Here is a 24,814-nt window from a genome sequence, read left to right as displayed (position 1 = left end):
CCTAATATGAGGACATCTTTTTTTTTTTTTTTCAAAAACTACTTCCTGTTCAAAGACAGCACTTATTTTTTGCACTTATCTGGTCCTAGTAATCCCAAAATACTCTGTTTAGAAAATCCAGGTCGGGTTTTAGGTTTAAAAGCTGTGTAACTTCAACTTTACCAAAATGAGAGTGTTGCTCAAACGGATGAAGAGGAGGATAATTTGTGTTCTGTGTTTGTCAAGCCTCGGGATAATTTTGTCTGAAACGAAAGTGAAACATCTGAGAGGAGAGAGACAGAATAAGTATCGGGAAATGAAAAACACAAACCACACAGAGGAGCATCGAGGTTAGAGACCACAAGGTAAGCAGCAGGACATCTAGTCTGATTTTGTTTTTTTACATGACTTTACATCACATCGCGATATGTGAATATGATAAACCAGTTTATATGATCAGTCACTTTTGTTGCACGGGCAGAATAATATCGATAAATGAATCAAGAAGTTAATTAAAGTTAAAGTTATTTTTAAAAAATGTTTAAGGTTAAATTAAGATTTCAGCCGTGGGTTTCGTTATTATTGTAATTACGGTAAACTGGGAACGGGTACAAATCTTTTTGTACTTCGCTCATTTTCTTTGCACAACTTTAATATGTTAAATTTGTCTGTTAGCTTCTACCATTAAAAATTAGAATTATCATAGTTATATAATTGTGATAATAAACTAATTTGTATTTGAATAGAAGAAGTCAGACCCATACATAGGAAGAGTTGAAATAGTGTTGCAACAAACACTAAACTACATTGAAATAGTGCAAATTAATGTTTATTTGCATATTTCAACTGTTTTATGATCAAAGTAACATGAGAAGTAAAGTTAATGTGCCTAAAGAAAACCCTAATTAAGGCTCCTGCTGGGAAGGCAGTTAATCTTACTATGTTTCAGTGTTTTAGTATTGTAGAATATAATATGTAGTATATTACACAGTAGCCAGCCCATGTTCCTCCAACTATCTCTGTCCTGATTGGCTGAACACTGCTGATCCAGGTGAGAGATAGTGGACAAACAAGTAGAGCAGTGGCTTTTGAGGCAAGGGCTTGGCTACAAATGGTATATTGCACATTGTATAATATTGTATTAAATTATAATATATAATATTTATTTAGAATATTGAATTAAAGCCCACACTTATCTGCTGTTTACCTGCTCAAGGAGGGCACATGGATCTGGTAGATTTCAGATTAGAGGGAAAAGACACTGTTGCAACCACCCTCCACCTACATCAGTGTTTGACATAAGAAGGGAGGGGCAGTACGCTAATACAAATATAGCCTAGGTAAATCACAGGTATCAGGGCGTGTACAAAATATGCTGAATACAAAGTAGAAGTTGTGACTAAAAAAAAGCTTGTTTCAATAGGCTGTTTATGCTGCTGTCAGAATGAAAATAAGTCTCAGGTGAAAATTTAGACTCATTGTAGCTCAGAGTCCAATATTTCTGCACATTGATTGATTTAGTTATACAACGTCAGACTACATGAACATTATGCAATTTAAAATTGCTTTAGGTCACTTTTATGCTCTGTTGTTGTCTGGCTGTGTGCAATTATATTCTTCACCACTAGAGGGAGACTAATCACTGTCATAGCATTAAAATTTGAATTCAATACCTTTTCATAACTTCCTTCCCAGGAGGTCTTGAGTCCAGTTTTTTCCCTGGAGAGTGGAACAGAGAAATGATTCAGGAAAGCCAGGTCTAGGCAAAATATGTTTGTGCTCAGAAATGTCTGATTTTCTTTAAGGACAAAACTCACAGTTTCAAAAGAGCATAGAAGAAAACATATAAAATACATACCATGTATATTTGTCTTTCAGAGTTACTCAACACATCCAAGATGAGCCTCCAGGTTTGCCACTGTGGTTGGTCCAAAGTTACAACTCACCACGGCCTGAGGACTCACCAGGGGAAGATGGGTTGTACACCCAGGGGAATGAGGATTTCTGAGGGTGACCAATACACATTTAACCGTTCCCATTCTACACTTAACTTCATGGTACCTCCACTCAAACTAGGAGATATTTTCAGCAATTCTATAATGTCGGGTGAGTGACACACAATTGAATTTTCCATCTTCACTATGCCCAAAGTATTTAACACTGGTGTCTCTAAATTAGCTGCTGCAAAAGGTGAAATGTAGGAAATGAAAGTAGTAACAGTAAAAATTGTGGAGAAAAGAAATTTTGTAGTGCCTGTCACCTGCATGGGTGCTTTCCCAAATTATTGAAATGTGTTGTTGTAGCTTTAAAGACAGAATTTGTTTAAAGAAATCATTTAAAGGACAAAGTGTTTTGTTTTTTTTTTCAAAAAAAGATACACAGCAACATCGAAATTAAGTCTTCCATAATTTCTCAAGCAGACTCATCAGACAAGAGCCTCCAGGTTTGCCACTGCGGTTGGTCCAGTTATACATCTTACCAGGGTCTGAGAATTCATCAGGGAAAGATGGGATGCACACCGAAGGGAATGAGGATCCCAGAGAGCGAGCAGTACCTCTGGAGAAACCAGTGGGAAGATACTCATCTGAAGGCCATCGGACCAAGTCACAGTACTCCAGTCAAGAAGGAGGTAGATTCAAACAAAGTAGGAGATTATGTCAAGCCAGATGTGTTACATAATCAACTCAAGGCCTAATTTGTTGTTTGCATATATATTATATGGATAACAAAGTTATGGGACAATTTTATGCCGTCTAATGCTCGCAAGTAGATAAAAGCATCATGGGTCACTATGACTGATGAGGCTAAATGTGAAGATTTTAAGATGAATAATCCACCCTCTCACCTCTTCCTGACAGAGCGTGCCTGCATCTCGAAACCTCCAAACAAATCCCAACACCGCACAAGCTGCAGTAGTAGGATTAATCCAATCATGTACGCATTTCAAATGGGATTTTTAATTCTTTTCACATCAGGAAGTAATACTCAGAAAATCAAAAAGCTGTGTTTAACAGTGAGTTGTTTTCTTTTTCCTATAGGGGTTGAAATTCAGCAGCAATCTGCACAAACGGGTGCAAACCTGGACATGTATCCTACAACCACAGACACCACAGTGAAGGAGACAAAACATGATTGTATGTATTATAATGGTGTGCATTCATAACAGGAACAGAACCAGAATAACATATGGAAACAATACACAGCAGCTTTGTTTCACACTCACCATCTTTCTCCACAGTCTTTCAGACTCCGTCACACTCTCATCAAACCACAGCCAACCAGCACAAAACCCGTCGAGCGCTTGATTTCTCCACTGGTGCACAGCTGGTAGGACAGCAAATTCTTGCCAATACATTATCGTGTTTTTACCTGCGACTTACAACTTTATCCTGCTTTTTTGTAATCGTGTTACCACCTCATCATTTCCAGCTCAGCCTGAGTGCTTTCATCCTTTAGGTGCAGCAACACTTGTGGGAAATTCCAACAACCACAGCTCAGGAAACAGCAAAGGACAAAGAACACTTTCTAAAGGTATGGTGACTGTGTTATTATACCTGACACACAGACATTTAGCTCAGTTGTAACTAAGACTGGTTGTAGACAATTGATCAGATTTGCCTCTATTGGCTCTTTTATTTAAAGGCAAGACAAGACCGCATGAGGGCTGACTTAAAGCAGAAAATTAAAACCAGAGAATGCAAGGTGGATGAAATCACTTCATCTGTAAAAGCCTGCAAGGTAAGCTGCTGCAGATTTGACTTTTTTGATTCTGGCTTTGATTAATACATTTTGGTTTTGATGAATAAATCTCCATCATTAACTCTTTTCAGGGCAGTTTGGATGCTGAGTGGCTGGAGATCAACAATGTGTTCTCAGAGGTGATGAAAGCTGTGGAGGATGCTCGACAGAAAGCCCTTCAGCCTCTGGAGGAGAGGTTGGTCTTGTATGGCTCGGTAACAGTGATAGGCCTGACAGCTTCAACGGTAGAGCGAGGCAATAACAATATGTACAATATGTTAACTTTTAAGGAGACGGAAAGTAAAGAAAGAAGCACAAGGTCTGATCCAGGACCTGAAAAGAGAAATTGATAAACTCACAAAGACCATCAATGAGTTGGACCAAAACCCAGACTTGCAGGTATCTGATGCAGAAACAGTTGGTTAAAAATACTTTGCATATATTTGTGATTCATTGGAAGGGCCTCAGACTGACAATGTGACATTGCCCCCTTGCACACACACGCAGGTATGTCCTGCAACTGGCCTGGATGAATCTAAAGATTGGAAAAACATTAGTGTTGACACTTCTTTCTCCTTTGGTACCCTGAGAACTACAACTTCAGCAATGATGGAACAAATTCAGCAGGAACTGGAAAAACTCTCTCCTGTTGGTGAGTGAATCTGTTTCTCAAGTGTTAGATCTCATTTATTCAAGACCTGCATTTAAACTTGAATCCATTTTTCCACAGAACTCAAGAGGATTCCCGCATTTGCAGGTAACAGTGATTATTCTTTCTATCTTATTCTAAATGCCTTACTGGATATTTTGTGTGGCTAATGTCAGGCCATTACTAAGACAGATATTCTGGCAAAATATAAAGACCTTTTGAAATTAAAATAAGAAAATGATTAATCAATAAAAATTTCACAAAACTAATTCAGGTCTTTTTTTTTTGTCCTAGAATTTCATGTGTTTTTATTCTGAATATCTTCAGATATACAGCTACTTTATGTAAAATAAACATCAGGCATAAAAACCAAATCATCATCTCACTACTCCATTAAAGTTGGAAAAATGCAGATGTATCAAAAGCAGCATGTGTGGTACAGATGTTTCTATGTCACTTGCAGTGGATGTAAAGCTGGACCCAATGACTGCGCATCCGTTCCTTGCCCTTTCTGATGATGGGAAGGAAGTGAGAGACGGAGGAAAGAAACAGATAGTTCCCAGCACTCCAAAAAGGTTTGACATGTTTGGCAGCGTCCTGGGGATCAACAGATTGACCTCTGGGAAGTCTTACTGGGAGGTGGAAGTCAGCAACAAGACCGGATGGGATCTGGGTGTGACAAGAGGAGACGCAAACCGCAAAGGCAAGCTGTCCATAAACCCAGACAGTGGTTACTGGGTCACTGTACATTATGAGGGCGAGCAGTACACAGCCATGAAAGAGCCACCTGTTCTTCTTTCCCTCAAAGAGAAACCTCAGAAAGTGGGGGTCTTTGTGGATTATGAGGAAGGTCTTGTCTCTTTCTATAACGTGACGGCTCAGTCTCACATCTACTCGTTTACTAAGTGTTCATTCAGTGGTGAGATCGTCCCGTATTTCAGTCCACATCTTAACCAAAATGGGCAAAACTCAAATCCTCTGGTTATTTCCACTGTGAAAAACCAGTAATGTGGTGTGCTACAATACACAACTACATATAAATTATACAGAACCAGTGAAGTACATTATATTTAGCTTTATGTAGGTAAGCAGAGCTTTATTTATTTTTAAATTTTAGTTCATTTTAGTTTCAAATGCAAATAAAATGCAAATAATATCCTTTTTGCAGAGCTTATGTTTTCAGTGCCTTATATTCAGGAAACATTGAGGAAGAATCAACCACCATAACTGTATTACACATATTATATTTAGCCTTTGTTGCAGTTATAATCACTTTTGCATATATAGTAGCTGTTGATTTATCTTTGTCAAAATATCTATTTTGGTCTAACATGTTTCATCGTGAAAAGAAGAAGTGATGTTTCTTACTCTCACACTTTCATCTGTGCCGTTTCCTTTATTGAATGTGTAATGAGAAACGTTTTTAAATGGTACCCTCAAATATTTTCTGTGTTTTACTAAATATTTTTTGTGGTTCTGGTAAGAAAAAAGTAAAAAATAAATATTTGACATTATGTCTGTTGAGTGTCAAAAATAGTGTGATATACAGTTCTCACCTCATAGCACATAGACCTGTACTGACCACTATTACTACTATAAATATTACCATTTTTACTATGTGGTTATTTTAAAACACTTACAGAACAAAGAGTTATGAAAAGATGTGCTGTAGGTCTGCTTTAATACAGAAAACATGCCACAGTCTTTCCATATTCTTAATTTAATGAGAATAAAACATTTACTGTGAACAAAATTGTACTGCCAGCACAGTTTAATTAGGTATTTGAGCTGTATATGAATATAATCCTCAGGAGAAATGGATGATTCTGAGGTGTTTAAATAATAATTAAAAAAATAATTTTTAATTGTAATGGAAATAACCTGAAATGAGTCATAGCTCAACCTTGGCTGACCAAGAAACCAGAAAAGGTAGAAATGTTTGAAGTTGACCATACGTGTGTATCTGCACCTAAACGCACAAACACCTGTTCCCCTTCCTGCAGCTGCACAAAAGCTGCGTTGCCTCCGTTATCGGCCCCGTCGTGTGACGTTTGATGGTCATAGGTCATCGTCACGAACTGGTCGTTTTTGATAAGTGATAGACTTGTTCGTTTTGAGCCTCCAGAATGATAAAAAAAGGTAAAGTAGTAAACACCTGTAACAGGTGCAGTGAAGATGCCTGTGGAAACAACATCTTTGTCAGTTCAGTACACATGCCTACCTACTGTATTATCACATCAAAATGGTGAGTCATGTAATGCATATATGACATTAAACATAACACTCCCACATCTTGTGTAATGGGTAATGTTACCTGTGTATTGATTGTACGCATTGCCAATGTTTATCAACACTTTTTTATAGATCAGTGTGGTGTCTGTGGTGAAGGGTCCAATGGATCCACTTCCCTCAAGTGCTGCACTGAAAATGACCCGTTTTCTTTCTGTGCACACAAACAAACAGCAAATGACACATTCATTTCTACTAAACATCACATATAACACCAATGATGTAGATGTAGATGACGTATTTACAGCATATTCTAATTTCTTGCAGATGATCATGGTATAAGACAAATCAGCTCTACACACAGCTAATTATCAGGGACATCCAGTGTAAGTCATCAGACATTCAGTCACAAGTCAGATCAGATTTTGTTACCTTTGCTTTTTGTTTCTTCAATGTGTTTCTCCGCTTCCTTCAGCCTGTTTTCCAAAGCCCCCACTTTTTCTCTCATGGCTCCGAGCTCTGTGAGGACGTTTTGCATGTCAGGAGAGCAGCCAGATTGCGTCTGGGTCTTTTCTGTCTCAGTAACTATAGGATTGTCCTCTGCCAGTAAAAACTGGACTATCCCTGGGTTGCAGAAGAGCAAAAAGACTAAAACCATTGCACGATTCATCTTCCAAGTCGATTTAAGATCTATCTTCCACACTCTAAATCATTTGGCCACATTGGCTGTTCTTATGTGTTTGGATTGATGATTACTTGTTAATCTTTAACATCTGTTGTAATACATACATATCTCTCTTATCTGTCTGCTATGACACAACAAAGGCTAAAAAAAATAGTCCTATTTACTACATGTACAGTAATTTAAAACAACATATCTGTGGACCAAAATATCTGAATAAGACCCAGATCGACAAATACCCAAACTTTTAAAGCTTAAAACCTTTTACTGTCACTTTTTCAGTATTTCCATAATAGTATTCTATCAACTGGTAAAGTGAAAACACATGACATTGTGAAAGGGGTCTTATGTAAGAATAAACATTGGGGAACAGATGACTAAAAACAGCTGCTAATTTAATTGGTCACTCAGGCCAGTTTTATCTCTTATCTGACTTATTTGTTGACATTTTGTCCACATGGTAAGCATGACGTGTGACAGTTACTGGCAGAAGAAGACATACTTACCTAAAGTCCTGGCAGACAAAACCAAGCAGGGAGGTTCAGTCAACTAGGGTGAGAGTACCTGGACAGTTCGCAGGAATAGTGTTTTTTTTTCAATATACTGAAATATTTTTAGCACAGGTGTGGTTCTGATATATGTTAGTGCATAAGATTTAGGTGACCTGTCCCACAAATGTGTGGCTCAGTATTCATCTGTGGGGTCCAATGCACTAAAAATATTTTCTGGTAGGTACTGCTCTTGCAGCTGCAATGGTCATGTAATTGCAAGCAAACGTGCAATTATATGCCCAATTATATATGCAATCTGGTAAACATTACAGTTAGCCTTTCTTCATATATTGACAGACTGATACCTTTTAATTTTACGTACTAAGAAAATGGAAATAGCGATTCTGGCATGTGCATAAGTTTTGGCACCTTCTACTTCTAAAGTGTAAATTGATTCGTTACGACTTGCAAAGCACATTACTGTTTGGGAGTGTGAGCTGATGAAAAATTCTGAATTCTGTTCAAACCTTGTGGTGACAGTAAACACACAAGGGCCCCTCTAAGAGAATCTGCTCATGCAGCTTGAACTTTACTTGAAGTGGCATTTAAGCAAAATGAATAAAGATAACATCAGTTATTAAAACAAAAGATTAAAATTAAGATGTGGTGTTAACCAAGAAAACTTTGATATAGTGGTGATAACAAGAAGCACTGTTTATAACATTTTTTTTTTATTTTTTAGTCTTATTTTTATTACAAGAGCAGAAACAAATTACATTGTAATTTTTTTATTATTCAGTTTTGTAATAATTTTCCAAGACTGTAATGGTCTTTAAGACTGTCCAGTGAGTTTAAGTTTTTGTTTCTGCTCTTCATCAAGTAGAAAACATGTCAGGAGAGATGGGTGAATCCCAGTATGTGACATTAGGTAAAAAATGTTAGCCTTTGTTAGCCTCTTTGCTCACACTGTGAACCTCAGAGGTCGAAGGTGAGCAGATTTGTACACAGTAACAAAAGAGATATAACACATATTGCAACTCTGTTCTTCAATGGAGATGCAAATCTTCTGCCTCCTACAAAATCCCCTTCTTTAGGCGACAGTAAAGGTTTCCCTTAGGGCCATTATGTTTGTCCCTTACAGGAAACCATACAGGAAGCAAACAGGCACAAAATATGTTTGCTGCAAGATGTTAGAAAAAAAAAAAACTGATGCTACTTTTAGGTTTTGCCATTTCTGGCTAAATTATGGACATTTATTCATCATCGTCGTCGTCATCGTCGTCATCGTCGTCGTCATCGTCGTCATCGTCGTCGTCATCGTCGTCATCGTCGTCATCGTCGTCGTCGTCATCATCGTCATCATCGTCATCATCGTCGTCATCATCGTCGTCGTCGTCGTCGTCATCATCGTCATCATCATCATCATCGTCATCGTCATCATCGTCGTCGTCGTCGTCATCATCATCATCATCATCGTCGTCATCATCCTCATCGTCGTCATCATCCTCATCCTCATCGTCATCATCTGGGTCAATCTTTCCAGACAGAACATCCTCAATCCAGTGCTCCAGCTCATCAGCTGTGGGCATGTCATCCTGATCGTCCATTTCCAGCCACACACTGTCGGCCTGCCAGAGAGAGAGACACAAAAATCTCTTCAAATGATGAGATTTGATCACCCAAGTTCAGTACAACATCCAACACAGTCTCACAGTGTAGCTGTCTGCAAATTCATTACTATGAACAACCTGTTTGACAGTTTTCTGTGTAACACTCACACCAGTTTCTCATTTTAGGTTATTGCAACAGATAAGAAATTTTGCTTACGTCCTCGACATCAACCACACCAATCTGAGGAGAAGCGAGGTCAATGCGGAAAGTCTTCTCCCAGTATGGAACCAGCTGAGATACAGACAGAGGGAAGAATGTGGTCAGGCTTATATACCCAGGTACAGTTATATCCTTTTAAATGCTGTAAATAGACTGTGAATGAACTTATTCTTTAAAAAAAAAAGCATGTACGCACAACAACGCACAAAAAAAAAAAAAAAAAAAAAAAACAAATCAACTGAACTGCATGATTGGCTGCTTGCTGATATACAGTTTGGGTGGGAAATATTCATACCAGGGGGAAATCGTCAGGGTCGATCCAGATGATGCTGAGGTTGGGGTTGTAGGTATTCTCGCGTGCCACCTCCTTCAGGATTTCCAGGAATTCAAAACCATCTAGAGAATAGTTGAAATGTCAGGTCAGTTTGATATTTGATCGTGCTAGTGATGTAATCACTATGTGGGTAATATCACTGCTATAATTATAATGTTGTATATAAGATTATAACGTTATCAATAAAAATGTACCTGGGTCATCTTCCTCAGCAAAGGCAACAATGTGCTCCCCATCAATGTCATCCTCCTGTGGACACAAAAAGGGTGAAAAAAGATGGATGTCACATATGACAACTGCCTGATATGAAAGGCAACATTTTTGGGGGATATTATTTTTATATTTAATAAACTTTGAATGTCTTACCCAGATTTCATACATGCTGTGAGGCTCAAGCTTCCTGAGAGTTGGCCTGACACATTAAAATAACCAACAAAAATAAAAAAGAGCAGTTTTCTCATCAGCACTTAGGATCTGGTTCCGTTTACACAGATGTGTCCATGTAATTATGAGCATGAGATTATACAGACAGTTCAGTATCACACAGGGCCCCACCTGTCATGCTGTTCAATATATTCAACAAGCTCATCCTCAGTGTAGGGCTTTCCTGGAATGGTATCAGGCTCCTCCATAAAGGGCTCATAGAAATCAACTTCATTCAACTTCAGCTTCAGCTTTTTGGCGATCTGAATGTGAGAATCAGAGAGTAAATTAAAGTTGAAAATATTAAAATTATCAGCAAGAACATTATTGAAAATTTTAACATGGACAACTCAAAATAAACCTTGGGGTCAAATGTGGCAAAGAATTTGACAAAGGGGTGGAACTCCTCCGCAGCATCATCGTACTCAATGAAGTCTGGATGGAGAACATAAGGAAAAAAGAGATTATAAAGTCCATAACAGCAGAGTCTTCCTCTAAACTGATGATTTTAAGACCAGTGTCATATGATCTGCTTTAAGTTCAGACTTCAGGCCACAATCTTCAACCTACGACGGGATTTCTCGTTCTTAAAATAGCCGACCAGCTTGATGACCTCATCGTTGTTGAAGAAACCCTTCAGCTCGCGGTCGTTATCGATGATCTCCACTGGTTCTTCAATCACCTGATGATGAAGTGGAACAAATTTGAGTTCTGTAGGTAAATATGGAAATAACTTGGCACCTTCCCTCCTTACTGAAATAAATTACTTACATCATAGAGAAACTCAACCAGGGTGTCAGCGGCCAGCTCTCCATCATATTCAATGATCTCATTGTCGGCAAAGATGTAGATGCTCTCCACCTCATCCAGACCTGGTGAGAGAAAAGTTTTTCCTATCAACAAGCTTCTTAATATTCATGTATTCAATATTTATATTTTAAAACCCTGTAGCATGTATTGCTTCTTGAAACAATAAAGACATATTGTGCAAAAACAGCTTAAATAAAAAACATAAGCATTTTTGTTTTTTTTCCCTGTCTGTCCACACCCAGTGGACAGTTGTGATATCTTTAGTGAACACTTGAGGGCAAGATTGTTGCATATATTGTCTAGTCAAGGCCTCAGACACTGACTTTCTGCCTCCCCACAATTAGGAAATTTGACATGAATTAATAATCAACATATTTTAATACTGAATGATGGATTTTTACGCTTTAGATTTTTTGTGGCCATGGCTGTACTTGCATATCTGCTACATTATCAGTCCTACTTTTTTCTTTGCCGTTTAAATAAGTAATTAAAAATCAATCATCAGATGTTGAATGCATTTTCCCCAGACTCCATTGAAGACTGGCTCCATAAATTCTGTTCTCCATGCTGATTATAAGACCAGGAAGAGTTTGTGAGATGTGTACCATGTAATCAGTGAAATCAGTGACCATGAGAAAAGTGGTGGGACTTGATGGAAATAGTTGATTAACACCCTGCCAAATGATTTTCTTTTCTGCTGTTACATTTGACAACTGGGCTCTATTTTCACCAGCAAGGTCTCTGTCAGAGACTGGCAGCCTTACCCAGCTTCTTGGCAACAGCAGAGCCCTTCTTTTCATCGACCAGGCCAAAGCCAATGTCCTCATCATCAAGATCGTCCAGAACTTGGGCTGCAAGCTGAGCAGAGGGGCAAAGAGTGAAAGGACAGGGAGTGAGGGAGATAAAGAGAAAGTCATTTTGAACTCGCAGAACTCCATTAGAAACATACTTTCAGTTTCATTTACACTACTAAACCCTTGGCATTACATCTCAACTTCAAGGCCTTAAAAGCAAAACCTCTGGATTGCTGCCTTGCACTTTCTAAATCGGAGTGAAACTGAAGCCAACAATTGACAGCCCTCAGAGCCACGGTGAGAGGAGCGCGGACAGGTTTCCCTAGGAACAAGAGGGGCAGAACTTGAGCCAGCTATGTCGAGGGGAAGAAATGCTGCAACAGGTGTGGTGGAAAGGAGAGGAGCTCATACTTTGCAAAAGTAAAGCCGCTGCATACATGCACATAAATATTTACACATACTGTAAATACACAGACTCAAGCACATCTGTGACATAAAAACAGACATTTATTTATTTTTTTCCTAACTAGATGATTTGTCACTCAGCATATAAAATAATGACCGCCCCTTTAAATGTGAGGTTACGTATGAAGTAAGTCAAAAGCATGATGTAGTGCCTTGCAAAGCAAAATGGGTAACATTCATAAAATGGATAACATTCATAAAAGGCCCAATCAGCAACACCATCCATTCTTTTGGTATCCATAATCCAAACACATTAGCTCATGGTTGAAACCAGGGGCCAGTTCTTTTCTAATCTTATTAGCAAGATTGGCCCATTTGCTTTGAAACAATAAAGCAAGATAATCACCACGGAAGAGCTCTTGGGAAAGGCTCCACTCACAAGGTTTTTTATTTTATTTTTTTACTTAAAGGGGTAAGTACTCCCAAATATGAAAAATAAATTTTCTCCCTCCCAGGTCTGTCTAAACATGCAGAAAGTTTCAGTATTATTTATACACTTTTAGAGGAATTGTTGCTAAGATTTGGATGAGTACCACTGTCATATATATCTGTCCAACATGACGCTACATGAAGGTCAGCAGTCGGTTACATTAGCACCTGAAATCATGCTGTCACTTGCAGCTCTATCTTTAGGAAGGGACTTTTCTCAGCTAAGTAATAGTCCAGCACATAACCCTGGCAATATGCAGGGTGTCACTTATGAATTAAACAAAGAAAATATCATGTAGGGATTAAAGAGTTTAAGAGGATCTTCTTACTTTGGGACTCTCTATCTAAAGTCTTTACACTGAGTTCAGTTAACTGCATGATGGCTGTAGCTTCATATTGCTAAGACGGATATGAAAGTGACAATCTTCTCATCTATCCACGTGTGTATTTTCCAAAATATTAAATCTTTCAGTAACTTCTGTTCTACCCAATCTTATTATTTACTGAAGGTGAATGGCAATTCATTTGTGCTAAAGCATAAAAAATGATTTGCATATACAGCACAGTAGAAGTCACTGTCGACCATTTTTAGTTGACTGTGGGTGTTTGAGTGGAACATAATTCCAATTCAATTGTTCCTCATTGAGTTAGAATTTTTCAAGTGTAAGTTTTCAATGCTGTGAGCATCGCAAATGAAACACCATTCACTTCCATTGTTCTGAGGTGATCATAGATGTTTCAGAGTCAAAGTGACCCTTAATGATTCCAGACAGCTGAAAGAATGGATGAATGGGTGAGATGATGGATGGATGGATGGATGAATGAACATGATAGTTTGATTAATAGATTAGATGGAAGCCTTCTTTTCAAACCCTTACTTCTCTTTTTCACAAATATGTATTCAAACTGCCACAGCCCAAGCTGCTGCTGGACTTTGAAAGCAGTTCAGTCTTCACTGGTCTGTGATGTCTGTTGTTGTTTCATGAACTTTCCTGGCTTAAAACTAAACTGCAGTCAAAGAGTGGAAGAAAACAATCAGCAGATACTGCAGCAGCAGATGTTTTCCAAGTTTCGCAGCCCAGCTTTACAGACCCATAAGGCAGACCTCAACATACCTGAGTGATAAGTGTTGCTTGACTTGTGATCAACTGCAAGAAGAGGTAATGCTTTAGGGTAAAGCACAATAGTCAAAACCTCCAGGTTTACAACAAATCGAGTGGCCTTCATAGGAGACAAAATAGGTCCAAACTGAAACACTTAAGACTGGGTGATTAAAGCCTTGTATGCAGGGGACTATCATTACCTGAGGACCTCTTGTAATTTGTACTAAATGCAGCTGGTTTGATTGATCTCAAACAAATTTGCCATGTCAGTAATCCAATGAATAAAAATCTACCGGAAAGTGTCCACCATATTTAACAAGCACAAATCTCATATCTCAGTTTTGTTTAGATTTGTTACTGTAAATCCCAGTCTTCTTTTTTCTAAATGTGTTTAAATCATTTGTTCTTTTTACTTTAAGATAATACATCTTTGGGATATTGTATATTTCATGTCCTTCCCATCTACAGATGAGGATTTAACGGTGAATTTGAAGTAAACAGCCTTTGTTTTTACTGTACACAGTATCAGAGGTCAATTCCTAAACCTCATTGGAGGTAAGAGGTGATGCTAACTGCGTGTGACTGGGACTTAACAAAAAAAATCAATTATTGAATTATTTTTGTGTGGACTGTGCAGTGCAGTACAGTTAGTATTGATAAAAGAGGTGAAGCTTTACAGCAGGGTAGGAAGTGAAGCAGGGACTCCCAGAGCTCTATGGGGGTAGGTAAGATGGCCTATTGAAAAGCAGAAAACAAAGCTGAGATCTTTGTCATATAAAAATCAGTGTTGAAAGTAGAGGAGAGAAGGCAGGCAGGGCACATGTACTGCACACTTCACATCCATCATCTCCTCCAAACATGCTCTTCAGCTTTGACCTCACTCAAAATTTCTACTCTCTGGTGTTTATGTCTCTTCATCATAATCACCTCCTTTCTTTCCTTCTCTCTGTATCCATCTGGATATTTTGTCATAAGTTAGTTTCCAGACACCCCGTCACCCTTCCTCATCTGTTCCCTTGCTATCACCCAACCCCGTCCAGGAGACGGAGTGCACAGAGCCAAGTGAGAGGTCGGCAGTGTAATCGTTTGGCTCCCAGTGCCCAGTCACCGTCAGCTTGTCAGGTGAGACAAAATGAGTTAGGAGAGCCATGGTGAGCTGACAAAAACACGATCCCACTGCACTTGGCACCAAATGATGAGCTGGGAAAGGGAAGGCAGTGAGCAGTGCAGTAGAGGCGTCACATTGCTTGCAATATAGTTTCCCAAATGTTACTCAGCAGTATACCCAGTAAGTCATTAAAATTAGCTTAACAGCTGCAACATTAAAATTATGTATAATTCAATAATCTACATGGTTCTGACTGAGACATTCTGCATAATTAGTACTTTTACTTTTTGCACGTTTTAATATATTTTACTGATGTCATGACAAATACATGACATCAGTTTCCAAGCACAAGGGAGAGTATGGTGATGCTGGTGAAGGCTTTTAAAACAAAACAATTAACCGTCGAGAGCCAGTTTTGGGTTTGTCCTTTTTGGGCTACTGTAGAAACATGGCAGTGCAACATGGCCACCTCCCTGAAAGGAGACCCGATCCTTATATAGATTTAAAAGGCTCATTCGAAGATTAAGAAAATGGTAGTTTCCACTCATTTACACACTAATAACATATTTGTGAATACTATATTTCATTTCCGCTCTAAATATTACACATTACACCTTTAATGAAGCAAATAACTGATGACCCAGCTTTAACATTTATATAATATTTTGTTGAATATCATTAAATGAAAAAAAAAAATGTCATGCAGTTTCATTCTCTGTCATTTGTCTAAATCACATATCTACTTGTACATGGTAGCAAACAAAGCAAACAAAAAATTCATGATGGGATGAGCAGCTGAGTTACATGTGTATGTGTCACCTTGTCACTCAGTAGAAAATCAAGGGACACAAACACACGCTCAGACTGTAGTAACTTCCACACCAGCTGCAGAGCTTTGCCGTTAGCTTTGTTGCCATTAAGGTTTTTATGGGTTTGTGTGTGTGTGTGTGTTTACGTTTTGGATATTTGGGTCAATAATTGAATGCTTCCACAAGAAGATGCTATTCACTGTATTTCAGTTAAAAAGGTCCTTTCTGTTTAATATTAAAAGTATGTATGATTTATAGTAAATGTGCCACAACAGGCAAAAGACAGTACTGTGGTGCTCAGGTTGACTCATACTGCATGTGCATATTAGTAGGAAATAAGTGCCCAATCATAAAATAGCAAATTTATCTATCTCTAATTGTCTCTAGCATCTGAAAAATTGCTGAATCTGTATTGGAAGGAACACTAAAAGGTTTTCAAAAGCAGCATGATTTCCTGTCTTCCTGTATAGGCATCTGCCCTGGGATCTCTGCAAAATTGGAAGCTCAGCCAGCTTTCCCCCCCTTCAGCTAGATGGTAAATTAGTAATGGCTGCTGTAATACATCAGGACATTCTGGATTGGGTTGTTACATAACTTTCCACTGTGGTGGTCATGAAAGATTCAGATACAACAGCATATAAAATACACACTGATTTGACTGCACTGTCTGGAAGAAGATTATTTAGGATTTTACACAGGCATAATATGGTTTTGATTTCCCGATTAAAGACATTTCATCCTTCCACTTCTTTGAAATTATGGTTTACTATTTTCATATCTTAATTGCACGACCTGGCCTCATGGGAGATATGATGAAATGCATGGAAAGCATTTTGAAATCTCACAGGCACACAAGCTGATTCACCATAACAACTTGTGAGGGCAGAAGTGACTGAGACCATCTGGGAATGACTCATTTTGAAAGCAATAAGCCAAAACACAAACATGCCACATAACAATCTCACAATCCCTCATGCATTTGTCAAGCTTGTTTTGGTGAGTTACATGATCAGGGCAAAAAAAAAACAACCTGTTCCAAGGACAAGCATCTGTTATTTCACTGAAGTTTGATGGGAGATGCAGAATTGCTGCTAACCTTAAGAGCTTCTGTATTTGCATGTCAATAAATGACTGCAGGTGCAAATTACAGGTGGTAATAAAGGTGATGTTGACTGGGACAACCTTTGTATGATAGGAAAACCTTTCATAGAGCAGGCCCATGCAGTGAAAAGTAAACATGCAGTTTTTAAACAGTTCACAGTTTTATGTTTAAGTGTCTGTATCCAGACATCCTGTCACATCTCATTGAACTACAAGAGGATGCATTGCTGAAGACCACAAACTGAGTTAGTTGATATGAGACACTTCTCTATTTTGCAGCTGCACTTCAGAACCGGGGCTCGCGATAGTGCTCCATCAATGATAAAGTCTGTGGCAGCTGAATATGAGAGGGGTTTCTTCCACAGTAAAATACATCCACAAAAAATTATACAATCTATCATAAAATTAAAATAGGCATCACTAAATTCATATGCCTGAGAAAGGGTGGGGGAACTACTCCATGCTTTAATCCAGTAAATCAGCTTTAGTACAGCAGTTCATCATATAAAATACCTCTCCTATATCTCCTGAATAGGCAAAAATTCAGATATCCAGGTATCATATTGTATTGCGTATCTTTAGGTCATATACATCACTTACCACACAGATGCTGTCATGCCTGTGGTTAATGAGATATCTTTCTATTTTGGACAGCGATAAAACACATGAGAAAGTCAGAGGTATAGAAAAAGATATTTGGGATACTTGTAACAGGCAGCAAAGTGTATGGAATCAAAAACAGCTGCAACCCTTGAAATCAATAGGCAAAAGAGCCTATTATTAATCCTTTACAAACAACAGGTGGGATGTGACATGGAACAAACTGGATGAGCTGGAACAGCAGCCTGACTGGCAAACAAACATCTCTACCCATCATCACTAATGAGATGTCATAAAACCAAGGACACTTTATCTAAACATAACTCCTGTCACATTCAATGACATCACATCTGACAAATTTGGGTCTTCATTTAGTGCCTCCTTCACACTGTTAATTGGGGGATTGAGGAAGGAAGGTAAGAGGAGGTCGAGATGTGATCGAAATGTGATTTTTCATTCACCTCTCTCACACGATGTGACAGCAGGGTAACTTAATGGAGTGAAAGGTTCAGTACTGACAGCCAAGATGAGGACTGAGAAAAGTAAAACTGGTCTTCTGGAAAAAAAAAAAAGTAGGCTTTTCTATTTTTTTATGTAAAATTTAAAATGAAAAATAGAAAAGTAAAATAAATAGTTTAAAGATGAAGAACCTAATCTTGATTTGAAAAGTAAAAGGACCACAGGGACTTGGCTTTTTGGCCTGGTCCAAGATAACTCTGGTCATGAGATCTCGTCCTATACACATTCTGAAAGTGGGGTGTCGATGTCTGTCACTTAAAATCAAAGTCAACAATAGTTATGGCTACATATCAGGTTCACAGGCTGTTGCATAGGATGGACATGTTTTGGAAAACATGCTTTGGAATGTCTACTGATCCTGATTTGGAGGATTTTACACTTTATGTCTACTGAGAATTGCAATGCTGGATTATTTTATGCACTGCTTACAGTTTTTATGGGTTTTCATTAACCTGGTAGCTAACATGTCTGACTGGCCCCGACTTTCGCATTTGTTATTGTAGTTAAACTCTACAAGTTGAATGCACAACATTTTCTAATCTACATCCTGAAAAAAAAACTTTTTCAATGCAATGCAGCTATCTTATAATACAGGGCTTTACCTGAAAAGTAAAGTTTGATGTTTTAGGATTGCCAAATGAATATACAAGCATTGAGAAACTGGAGTCATTCAGCTGGGTAAGGTGCATTTCATAAAACTGCACATAGGATTTGACCCCATCTTCTTCTCATCCTCTGTTAATGCCATCCACAACCATGTAAGCATGAATTGTGTTGTACCGGTAAAAGGAGGAGGGCTCCTGCAGTCGGTTTGGGTAACGGTTGCCACAGCGACAGTCTGACCTTTACTCAGATCTCTCGGTAGATGGAAATAGATTAGACAAAACAAAGCCGAAGCCTCATTCAAACCACGAAGGTTCCCTGCACATTATGAGATTACTTGCTGACTTATGACATATGTCACGTTTCTCAGTTATGAACATAATTTCATGCCCACCTGTGGGGACATGGAGACAAGTTTAACTGTTCTCCCACACTAACAGCAACAATCACACATCATTATGTTATTATTTAGAGTTAATGGTACTGTTAGAGTACCATGGACACTATATTAATATACCTCATTAGCATGCTAATATTTGCTAATTAGCGCTAAACACAAAGACAAAAGCTGAGGGCAATGGGAAGTTTGGTTATAAGCCACAATATAAGATTAACTTTAAGTGCACAATTTTTCACATGTGGCTGGCACTCTGGTAGAAACATTTTATTTACCAAGGCCAATTCCTCCTGAGGCTAACCTTGTTGGTGGTAGCAAATCTTATGGCAATAATAATGTAGTGACATATGAAATGAAATAATTGAAATAGAAAGATTTCACCACAAAACAAAAAAATGTTCATTTAAAAATGGCATTGGAGGAAAATCTGGGGGACATCACCTGCTCACTACCATTGTAATCTTGTTCTCTACTCTATTCACAGCTGTCATTTCATACAGGAAATATTTCCAATCTGCCAAAACACTAAGCTCCACAAAGGCACTAACATGAAAATGAAACACTGCAGTGGGTTGTTTCTATTTAAAGCCTGTCAGAGGTAATCTTGACAACTACAGTATGTGATGATTATGTCGTTACAATGTTGTGTCTTCACTGAATAGTTATGTGGTGCTTAGTATTTCTTTAGCTGTATCTAGCTCTATGTTATGTGCTTTTATGTTGTTCTGTGTCTCTTTTTCTTATTTTTCTATAATTTGAAAATCAGCCTTCCCATGGACTGCTTTTGAAAATCAAATAAACACATCAGTAAAGTAACCTCAATTAAAAGTTGCGCCTTGCATCGGTTTTATAAATTGCATTTTTTTAATCTCTTAAGGTGATATTAAAATGATGAAAATGATGTGGCTATTGCAACCTTTTCATACATTTTACTGGGGGGGGGGGGGGGGGGGGGCAGGATGCCATAGCAACAATATATGCATATAAAAAGGGTGCAAGTAAAAGATCACTGCAATCTGAGCTGTGTGGTGTGCAGTGATTGATGAGTATGCATTTATAGTAAGCAATATGCCAAAGGTCAGAGTTCAAGCACAGAGAGTGACAGAGAAAGAAAGAATATGCAGACAAGGCAGAAACAAGCAAATCAGCACCAGCGTTCCCAAAATTAGCCAGGGGACCTAAATTTTTCATATTTCAAATCATTCTAATATGTTGAACCAGTGTAACATGTAAATGTTATCCATTTAACTACAGCTCTGGATTACTTCAGCTGCATGATATTTGGTCTGAGTCACAATAATGAGAGGTATTTTTGACTGTAGGTGCTGTAAGTGTTGCAGGTGGGGCGGTCTGCATCTTTATCTTAAGTCCAGCTCATCGTGATTGTCAACTCTATCTCACGTCTGATGAATTTCCTTCCAGTTCATTAAACAGATTACTCACTCTGCACAGACTGAACATTAGACACCTGTGATTACTCTCCCATTAAACTCAGTAATTGCATGAGAACTACTTTAAACCCCTTTTGCTGAGTTAAACATGAAACGCTACAAAGAATGACCACTTTATCATCAACATATAAACAAATGTTAATGACTGTTGTTGCTCACAGGCAAATTTTTATTTTACATAATGTCTAATTGAATAAAGATTAACTTCAATTGGTGAAGTTGAAGATGAAATGTCCATCTATTTAAATTTATAATGTAAATCTACATGTAGAGTTCCTATATATGACAGCATGAACCTTTCTTTCATTGACTAATACTGACAAACATCAGAACTGTATAAAAAGTGACAGCAATTAGCTCATAAAATACATATATTCAGGCTAAAAATGCCAAAAAAGAAAGTCTTGATCACACTGTGGTATACCTACAGCACTACATACAGCATCATTGGGTAAATGCTCCGTTTCTATTCACACTGGGTTGTCAAAGAGGAAGCTGTGTTAGAAAAGAAGAAACTAAATTCTTTCATTCTGACAGTATCTACAGTGTGAAAACCCAAACAGCTAAAGGCAGAACATGTTGAAAGTGTCTGCTTTAATAATTCATACTTCCTGATTTAAAGGTGGTAATGACCAGCTATTTTAAGCATCCCCTCCCAAGCACCCCGAGTGGATTGGTTAATGGTCATAACTGGCAGGAAGTCAGTAACAGTAACAGAGTAACAGTCCAGCAGGGACTTGTTCCAATAAGCATCACTTTCTCTAGCCAAGAAGCACAACTTGGCAGCACTGATAGAAAATTGATCAGATCCAATGACTTGGGTGTGTAAATGATGGTTTAGGACCACAGCCTGCACCCAGAGGGGTATGTAGTAACACAAAACAGTACACTGTGTGTTGCCTGACAGTGCTGAGGGAGCAGTAGCTGAGGGAAAATATGACCCTAAACTTTCTGTCAGTCCAACGAGGGCTATAAACCTCTTGCTAAGCATGCAGCCCTGTCCCAGGCTATTTACAGAGGTGACTTATGCAGGCTGCTGTAATATACACTGTGCCTCTGTGAGAGGACACTGCTGTTCTGACAGGCAGAAGATTGCTGTGGTAAATACATGGACTGACAGTGGGGCCCAGATGCATTAAATGTGCCTGGTAGGGAGTCTTTAGTTGTCCAATAACAGGATGCATAGTGCAATTTCTTCTATTGACTAATTACAGCCACACTGGAGCAATTTAAGAGTAAGTGCCAGGCTCAAAGGCACCTCTGCAATAGCTATTGAAAGAGATAAGACTAATTTATGGCGTGATTTGCAGACCTACTGGCCTTTTCTCCACTAATTAGACCCTCTGGTTAACTGGTGGTTAACCTGAGCTGTAAATATGATGCATCATATCGCTTGACAAAGTAAACAATAGATCAGGTTCCTAACATATTAACGGATCATTTGAAAATGCTTTGTTGAGTCCGAAGGGTCTCTCAGATTTATGTTGTCCATGTTATTTTGCACATTTTAATGGCATCCAATAACTTGATGAATGAAGGTAATTGTGTTTCCTGGGTGTATCAGTAAACTGAAGTCTACATCGATTAAATTTCTTCTCTAACGTCAGAAGCCAATCGCATAAATACATGAATGCAAGTTACCTAGACAATCTGGCTGATGATCACTAAATCTATTTGTATATGTAAAACGTTTTACTTCATAAGTTGCAAAAATTGTCAAAGCAGCCCCCCCAAAAATTCTGACATCGGAAAGACATGAAAGGAGGCAATTTCAAATGGCATTCAATGATTTGAGGTATACTAGTACCTGTAGCAGACAGCAATCAAAACTGCCAAGGTGAACTCAGTGAACTACCCACCAGCACTATATATGCTGCTTCACAGCTTTGCGCCATGTCCGGTCATGATCCAGTTACTATTAATAACATTAATAATCCCTTAGTTCTTTCCTGGTTTTCAGGTGATGGGCAAGTCCACTGTGTCAACACAAGCCGATTCATCCACAATTCAGTGATTTGACATGTGTCCCTTTCATAGTTTCCTATCTCATGACACCACTTCCTCTGGTCTACAATATCTCCTTTAGGTCAAAGTCTATCCATTCATACTTGGCAGGATACCACACCTGAAGGGTCCACGAATCCTTCTACTTCTCCTCATTTGACAGCAGCTCTAATACTTCCCATATGAAACCCTAAGTGCCAAAGACATAAGTGTGCCCAGGATTCCCCAGACTGGAGCCAGATTCTCCATGTGAAACCCCTTCCCTTCCTTCCCCTAATTCCCATCATGACCCTTCCCCCACATGGACAACAGATTCATCCAGTGTCACGCTTTGGCGGAGACCCACCTCCAAAGCCAGCTCCTCTATTTGAAACTGCTTCATGGCACCCCGGTTCCCATCCACATTTTTGTGGTAGTAGATCACCATCACATCGTACTTCTTCATGATGGACTTGTAGTTCTTGGCATTGAGGACATGGACACGGTCTTTGCCATCATATTCAGGGACCTCCAAGCCCATCTCCCCCCAGGACAGGGTCCCCATAGACAGGAAGACCCCTAAAAACACCCACACCCACTTCATGGCTATCGTCACCTGTTGGACACAAAAATGCCACTTCTCAGAGCCTTAGCTGTTGGTGTGGGGTAGAAAGGAAAAAAATACACTTGAGATGTTTAACTTTGTCCCTAACGCAAGTTGATGTCAAGCAGGGAGAGTTAGGAACAAAATCCTCTTCCTGTCCCCACTGGGCTAGAGAAGAGCACTTCTGTCCGTGTAACCTCCCTTTAAAAAAGAGCTACACGTGGTTTAGCTGACATCACTGCCCACAGAAAGGGGTGGTGCCTTTTTTGTGGACGCAATTTGCTACGAGAGTAGGCAAGATACTGGTCCCTCTCGTCCAAGAGAGGGGCAGCCAAAAAGTAAGATACTCAGTGAGTGGGGTTGGTGTGGTGGACTCCTGAGCAGGGGTCAGAAAAATAGCAACTGGGTGGTACCATGGGTGGAGCTGTGCTTTGGTCATGCAGCCACCTGTTTGAAGCCATGGCTATGAAAAGGGACAGTGATTGTGGTGGGTGTTTGGAGAGCTAGAGATTCCAGCTTGGTGTCTTGGAGGACTGAGAGTATGGACGAATGTACGGTGAGAACTTGAGGAAACAAGAGGTCCAAAATGCCATTCCCATATTAAGTTTGGCAGAGGAGCCAGACTCTTGCTAAAAATAAGTCATCAGTGGGACGACACTAAGCAAGATGGCGTCCACGCAGAGTGTCAGGGGGTAGATGTGCTATGAAGGCACAGATGGATGGAGAGAAATGGAGAAACAACCACACATTTGTTTGTCCACTAACTCACATCTAAAGCAAATCCCATCATGATGTCTGGCCGGTTAATGCCAGGGAAGATTTTGAATTTGGGCATTTTAATAATATTTATTTGCTTTGCACTTCAGAATTAAATCCATTAAACTGCAAATTTCTAGCTGTTTTTAATGTAACTACAGACTGTATTAACCTGAGGCACATGTACAGTCATATAGCCTGTTTTAACCCAAGTCAGCAGCATCACTGTTACATTAGAAAAACAGATGGTCATGGGAAATACTGTCAGAAGGTTTTTATTTTTAGGATGGAAATGATTTCTGTCTGGATTGAAGGGAAGTAATATACTATATGCTTTTGTGTATGGCGGCTTTCGTGGAATAGCTGACACATCAAATTCACATATGTCATATTTCTATACGTGCAGCGTATATTTTAGAAGGATTGATAGTGTGCTCAATTATTTTTATTATGTAACACTACATTACAAATCACAAAACTGCCTGAAGAAGGAGGAATTGAAGGAAAGAGATCGCAGACATACAGTGAGAAAGTGAGACGTAAGTGGCAACACTCAGTGTGAGATCATGTCAGAGATTAGTTTACAATGAGAAAGAGGAGAGGGTCACTATTAATAACAGTGTAAAATGATCATCCTCGTCCTCCTGCCAAGCGTGGTGGATCAGATCACCACATGGGCAGGGGGCATCATGGATGGTGCAAACTTTCACATGTTAATATATTTGAACTCCTAGCATGTGGTGTGTAAAACATGAAATTCACTGCATGGGATCATATTTTTAAGATACCTTAGTTAATTTAGAGGCAGAGTTTCATTGCTGTAAAACAGTTCAAATCAAATTTAGCCACATTCAAAACTCCAAAAAACTAGTATTTCACTTCATCAGGAAGATTTAACACAATACACATGGATTAACATCAAAATCT

General features: G+C 38.8%; 3 protein-coding genes across 4 annotated transcripts; 1 reads left to right on the top strand and 2 right to left on the bottom strand.

Moving 5' to 3' along the window:
* Nucleotides 1–42: 42 nt before the first annotated feature.
* On the top strand, nt 43–5,880 carry LOC113142636 (E3 ubiquitin-protein ligase TRIM21-like). 2 transcript variants are annotated; one of them, XM_026327701.2, is made up of 13 exons: nt 43–344; nt 1,858–2,085; nt 2,397–2,608; nt 2,838–2,913; nt 3,018–3,113; nt 3,218–3,306; nt 3,436–3,510; nt 3,622–3,717; nt 3,810–3,913; nt 4,008–4,116; nt 4,225–4,369; nt 4,448–4,474; nt 4,830–5,880. In XM_026327701.2, exons 2-13 carry the CDS (start codon nt 1,878–1,880, stop codon nt 5,372–5,374), a joined length of 1,782 nt encoding a protein of 593 aa, XP_026183486.1. In that variant the 5' UTR covers nt 43–344; nt 1,858–1,877; the 3' UTR covers nt 5,375–5,880. The 2 variants fall into 2 exon arrangements, with proteins under 2 accessions (XP_026183486.1, XP_026183496.1); XM_026327711.2 differs by having other exon boundaries at nt 44–344; nt 2,400–2,608.
* A 187-nt stretch (nt 5,881–6,067) lies between these two features.
* On the bottom strand, nt 6,068–7,559 carry LOC113142682 (C1q-related factor-like). Its single transcript, XM_026327811.1, has 3 exons — nt 7,028–7,559; nt 6,681–6,809; nt 6,068–6,545 (listed from the first exon to the last, which is right to left on the bottom strand). The coding sequence occupies exons 1-3, from the start codon at nt 7,263–7,265 to the stop codon at nt 6,265–6,267; spliced, it is 648 nt and encodes a 215-aa protein (XP_026183596.1). The 5' UTR covers nt 7,266–7,559; the 3' UTR covers nt 6,068–6,264.
* A 923-nt stretch (nt 7,560–8,482) lies between these two features.
* casq1b (calsequestrin 1b) lies at nt 8,483–23,378 on the bottom strand. Its single transcript, XM_026327773.1, has 11 exons — nt 22,895–23,378; nt 11,930–12,023; nt 11,127–11,227; nt 10,926–11,037; nt 10,717–10,790; nt 10,488–10,618; nt 10,299–10,344; nt 10,127–10,181; nt 9,894–9,994; nt 9,596–9,670; nt 8,483–9,396 (listed from the first exon to the last, which is right to left on the bottom strand). Exons 1-11 carry the CDS (start codon nt 23,129–23,131, stop codon nt 9,022–9,024), a joined length of 1,401 nt encoding a protein of 466 aa, XP_026183558.1. The 5' UTR covers nt 23,132–23,378; the 3' UTR covers nt 8,483–9,021.
* Between the last annotated feature and the right edge of the window lie 1,436 nt (nt 23,379–24,814).

This window comes from Mastacembelus armatus, chromosome 18 (assembly GCF_900324485.2).
Source record: "Mastacembelus armatus chromosome 18, fMasArm1.2, whole genome shotgun sequence".
Taxonomy (NCBI): Eukaryota; Metazoa; Chordata; class Actinopteri; order Synbranchiformes; family Mastacembelidae; genus Mastacembelus; species Mastacembelus armatus.
Note: the sequence above shows the minus strand (reverse complement) of the source record. Positions and strands in the feature narration are given on the sequence as shown.